The sequence below is a fragment of the Pyrenophora tritici-repentis genome, assembly GCF_003171515.1.
Source record: "Pyrenophora tritici-repentis strain M4 chromosome Unknown M4_contig_00024, whole genome shotgun sequence".
Taxonomy (NCBI): domain Eukaryota; kingdom Fungi; phylum Ascomycota; class Dothideomycetes; order Pleosporales; family Pleosporaceae; genus Pyrenophora; species Pyrenophora tritici-repentis.
This window is the reverse complement of record NW_027093987.1, coordinates 22,501-27,500: the sequence shown is the minus strand read 5'-3', so window position 1 is coordinate 27,500 and position 5,000 is coordinate 22,501. Positions and strand designations below refer to the sequence as shown.

General features: G+C 52.9%; 2 protein-coding genes across 2 annotated transcripts; both read right to left on the bottom strand.

Annotated features, from left to right (window-relative positions):
• Positions 1-248: 248 nt before the first annotated feature.
• PtrM4_152620 (uncharacterized protein) lies at positions 249-935 on the bottom strand (the record flags this gene model as incomplete). Its single annotated transcript, XM_066110203.1, has 2 exons — positions 249-633; positions 790-935. 2 exons carry the CDS (start codon positions 933-935, stop codon positions 249-251), a joined length of 531 nt encoding a protein of 176 aa, XP_065958777.1.
• A 438-nt stretch (positions 936-1,373) lies between these two features.
• On the bottom strand, positions 1,374-2,330 carry PtrM4_152610 (Velvet multi-domain protein; the record flags this gene model as incomplete). The annotated part of the gene is made up of 1 exon (XM_066110202.1): positions 1,374-2,330. The coding sequence occupies one exon, from the start codon at positions 2,328-2,330 to the stop codon at positions 1,374-1,376; it is 957 nt and encodes a 318-aa protein (XP_065958776.1).
• Positions 2,331-5,000: the final 2,670 nt, after the last annotated feature.

Here is a 5,000-nt window from a genome sequence, read left to right as displayed (position 1 = left end):
TGCTGGTAAAGCCCGCCCGTTGGTCCTTGATGTGGGCAATTGGAGTACAGTGGCAAAGGATCCGTGGGCCGGAGAGTCGGTTGTCGTTGCGGGCGCACTACAGCTGCCGTTGTTTTCTTCGGCGTTTAGGCTTGTAGGGCGGTGCGCAGGCCGGCTCGGGGTAGTCGTTGTGGGCGCACTACAGCTGCTGTTGTTTTCTTCGGCGTTTAGGCTTGTAGGGCGCTGCGCATGTCTGCTCGCTTTTGTATTTATACAGACCTCGGCGATCTGAAAAGTTCGTTGCCGGCCGGCGGTTTGCAAACCCACGGCAGTTTAAGGAGGGCCATTGACACTGGTCGCTGGGTACGAGTGCTCAGACTTGTATTCGGCGCTTGGGCGACAGGGGCGCCCGCCGCAACGATTGCCTGCCAGAGGGCAATCGTACAGGTGGGAGGTCGTTGTAGCTTTGGGCGTGGGGTTGGCTTTTTGAAAGCCATTCGGGGGACTGAGTGCAGCGTATGCTGTATAAATCCCACTCGTTCTGGACTGAGGGCCTTTGAATTGTGCTCCGACAAGGGCAACGCAACTGCTGGCTGCTCCAAGGCGGCGAGGGTTGCACCATTTTCGCCCATGGTCGGCGGCAACGGGTGTAGGCTGCTTGTTAGATGCGGCACCGTTTCCCGCTGCTTGGCTGGCCATGGGCTTGGGGAGCTGCGGTTTTGGGGCTGTTTACAGCGCCATGCCGGGGCGACCATTACTCGGTTTCATACTTGTACACGCTGTTTGACGGGCAGCAATTGGCAAGCTCACCCCTTGTGGACTTGCTGCCCTGGCTTCGGCAACCGCTGGGGCGCCTGTAGAGGGCGGGTGCCGTTGGCACTGCGCTCTTGCTCGCGCCTTTGGCACAAATTGGAGGCGGCCCATTTACTAGGCAACTTCTGGGGGTCAGAGGGCATCGTATCAACTGCTTTACTGCAGTTGGAACGGCCCATGGGGTCGTGGAGAGTAGAAGCTGGGCCCAACGTTGTGTCTAGACTCTAGCGGGGGTACCTGGGCCTAATAGACGGCGGCCGGCTACTTGGGATCCTAATCTGCAGACTTGTCAACAATTAATTGGATTAGCATTATTAATTCCCATCTAGGTTAAAGGCTGCCTAATAAAGTAAGTCTTTTTCAACCTATACAGGAATCAATCATGTTGATTAATGAATTATTAACAAGTCTACTAATTTGAAATAGTAGCCGGTTTGCAGTCTCTTTTGGCGCAGGTGAGGGCGTGGGCAGAGGGAGGGCAGTGGGTTGCGGGCAGCAGGATACGAGAGGAGACACCATCTGTGACTTTATTTATGCTCGATTCCGGAAGAAAAGGATGAAACCCAAAAGTAGTCTAATTTCTAATCATCCGCCTCATATTCGTTTGCGTTGACTATTTCTTTTGGTGCATCCTTCCGTATCGGTATCTTGATACCCTGCTGTGCAAAGCACTTACTGAGCGGTGTGCTCTCAATTACACCTGGGAACTTCTTGGCAGAGTAGACTGTAAACTGCTCTGAGAAGCTGTGTGCAAGGCAAGGACCTTTACCGTGTGTGGGGCCCTGACTCTCGGGCACCACCGTGTTTGTGCCGCTGCCAATGTCGAAGAGGCTGAGCTTGAGTCGAAAGGTGCCCTCTGTCCGGACGCTCAGATCCTGCAGCACGAACCAGAAGCCGGCTTTGCCGTCGAGGTCGTTGAGACGACAAGCGTTGACGGCATTCATGCCGATAAGATTGCGCGTGTGGTTTGAACTCATGGGTGCGGGGGGCATTATGGGTGCCTGGGGTGGTTGGCCGTAAGTTTGGGCGTACGCCGGATAGCTAGCCGGCGGTCCAGGCTGCGGGTACGGGTACCCCATTACGGGGCCATGCGAATATGACGGCATGTGCGTCGTCATTCTGTACGGTGGATCGTACTGCGGAATGGCTGTTGTTACGTACTGCCGGTCTGGCGGCGGCGGATACGAGGTCGTTGTGCTACTGCTGATGCTGACTGTGGGAGCTGCGCTGGAATGCCGCACTAGGTTGACAGCGGCGGTACCTTCCTGGTTCCAGAGGTCCACCATGAGGACAAAGTAGGTGCTGTCGATGTCGTTGAAGTCCAGCTCTCGCCCCGTAATCCGGTCATAGACGATGAGGCGGATACATGGCGGCGGCGTTATAGGCCTGCGGTCTTTATCGCCGAATCCACACATGCGCGCTCGAATAGGTTGCTGTTCGACCTTCAACTCATATCTCCTTGCACTCCCAATCAGGCGATCCTGCGGAACTACTTCTGGGCGACCGGTATTATTTCTGCTGTGCGGATTCCAGGCCATTTTGGAGTGTACAAGGGTACGATTGTGTAGCTGTGATGATGGGTAAATATTGTTGGTAGATGGGCGAGGGAATAAAGAGCAAAACCCTGGGTTTTATACAGACCGGTAGCTGCAGGTGCGGCCGCATCATGTGATGCCCACCCAATGTTTGGTCCAGCTGGCGCCTATCCCAACCAGCCATGTAGTCTGCAAAAGCAGTCTATACGGAGAGAGAGCCATCACGTTCCCATTCCATTTGTCCCGCAGCGGGGATGGCGGGAACTAACGCAGAAAACCCGTTGCTTTGGTCCGTGGCGCAATCCCAGCCTTGTCGTTAGTCGCCTGCATGCGCAGCGTACTTTTTACGCCAACAACGTCGCCTGCTGTACCGCCTCTCAAGTGGGCTCAGAAGAATTGCATAAGCATCACAATCCTTTTGCGCCTAAACACGGCGTGTTTGGGCGCATAATGGTGGCGGTGGGTGCGAAAACGAGCTATCTCGTTGAATCTGGCATTTGGTTTGTATGGGGCTGCGCATGTCTACGCGATTTTGCATACAAAAATGCCGACCTCCGACGTCGTTTCCGGCCGGGGATCTGCAAACCCATAACCGCCGAGCGACATGCGTTCCTACATACTACAAGGAGCACACCTAAAGTAGTCATACTCTAGGTGGGCAACTGGGTTGGTAGAAAGCCTGGTGGCTACTCTTGCCTGTAAAAGGGTAAAGACTCTGCTGCTTGGTTATTTTTACGGGCAGCCGCTCGTCTGGTGCTGTTCGCAGCGCAGATTGGCGGCTGCTGCAACTTTTTGGTTTCATACTCGCTCGCCTTGTTTCCCAGGTAGCGGTTGGCAAAGTTAACTCTAGTCAGCGCGTTGCCCAGGACTCGGCTACTGTTGGGTGCTTGTAGGCTGACGGTGCCGCAGGCATTGCGCCGTCTACTTGCGCCCGACACCTGAAGTCCTGCTCAATTCCATGAGCGGGCGCCATTTCAGGTTTGTGGATTGCTGGCTATGCCAAAAATCTCCTAGACCTTTGGGGGCTGCCCCGCCGACTAATCCGCGCCTTGTGCTGCGTGAGTCGGCGAAGGCTTCCTCCTCTTGAGGCGTACATGTAGCGGGCTGGTCACGGGCGGCGACGCCTGTCCGGCTCTGTTGCGGACCACGTCTTGGGGAACTCAGTGGGGGCAATTGAATAAGTTGCCCGCAGCGAAATGCGCCGTGTGCGCGTTCGAGGCGGGTGATTGGGGACGCTTTGGCGACCCCCTTCCTGGTACCATCCGCTCCTTTGGGGGCTTAGCCGGCGTGCCTTGGCATGCTGGTGAACGATAGTTACCTGGTTGATTCTGCCAGTAGTCATATGCTTGTCTCAAAGATTAAGCCATGCATGTCTAAGTATAAGCAATTATACCGTGAAACTGCGAATGGCTCATTAAATCAGTTATCGTTTATTTGATAATACCTTACTACTTGGATAACCGTGGTAATTCTAGAGCTAATACATGCTGAAAATCCCGACTTCGGAAGGGATGTGTTTATTAGATAAAAAACCAATGCCCTTCGGGGCTCCTTGGTGATTCATAATAACTTTACGGATCGCATAGCCTTGCGCTGGCGACGGTTCATTCAAATTTCTGCCCTATCAACTTTCGATGGTAAGGTATTGGCTTACCATGGTTTCAACGGGTAACGGGGAATTAGGGTTCGATTCCGGAGAGGGAGCCTGAGAAACGGCTACCACATCCAAGGAAGGCAGCAGGCGCGCAAATTACCCAATCCCGATTCGGGGAGGTAGTGACAATAAATACTGATACAGGGCTCTTTTGGGTCTTGTAATTGGAATGAGTACAATTTAAACCTCTTAACGAGGAACAATTGGAGGGCAAGTCTGGTGCCAGCAGCCGCGGTAATTCCAGCTCCAATAGCGTATATTAAAGTTGTTGCAGTTAAAAAGCTCGTAGTTGAAACTTGGGTCTGGCTGGCGGGTCCGCCTCACCGCGTGCACTCGTCCGGCCGGGCCTTCCTTCTGAAGAACCTCATGCCCTTTACTGGGCGTGTTGGGGAATCAGGACTTTTACTTTGAAAAAATTAGAGTGTTCAAAGCAGGCCTTTGCTCGAATACGTTAGCATGGAATAATAAAATAGGGCGTGCGTTTCTATTTTGTTGGTTTCTAGAGACGCCGCAATGATTAACAGGAACAGTCGGGGGCATCAGTATTCAGTTGTCAGAGGTGAAATTCTTGGATTTACTGAAGACTAACTACTGCGAAAGCATTTGCCAAGGATGTTTTCATTAATCAGTGAACGAAAGTTAGGGGATCGAAGACGATCAGATACCGTCGTAGTCTTAACCGTAAACTATGCCGACTAGGGATCGGGCGATGTTCTTTTTCTGACTCGCTCGGCACCTTACGAGAAATCAAAGTTTTTGGGTTCTGGGGGGATTATGGTCGCAAGGCTGAAACTTAAAGAAATTGACGGAAGGTCACCACCAGGCGTGGAGCCTGCGGCTTAATTTGACTCAACACGGGGAAACTCACCAGGTTCAGATGAAATAAGGATTGACAGATTGAGAGCTCTTTCTTGATTTTTCAGGTGGTGGTGCATGGCCGTTCTTAGTTCGTGGGGTGACTTGTCTGCTTAATTGCGATAACGAGCGAGACCTTACTCTGCTAAATAGCCAGGCTAGCT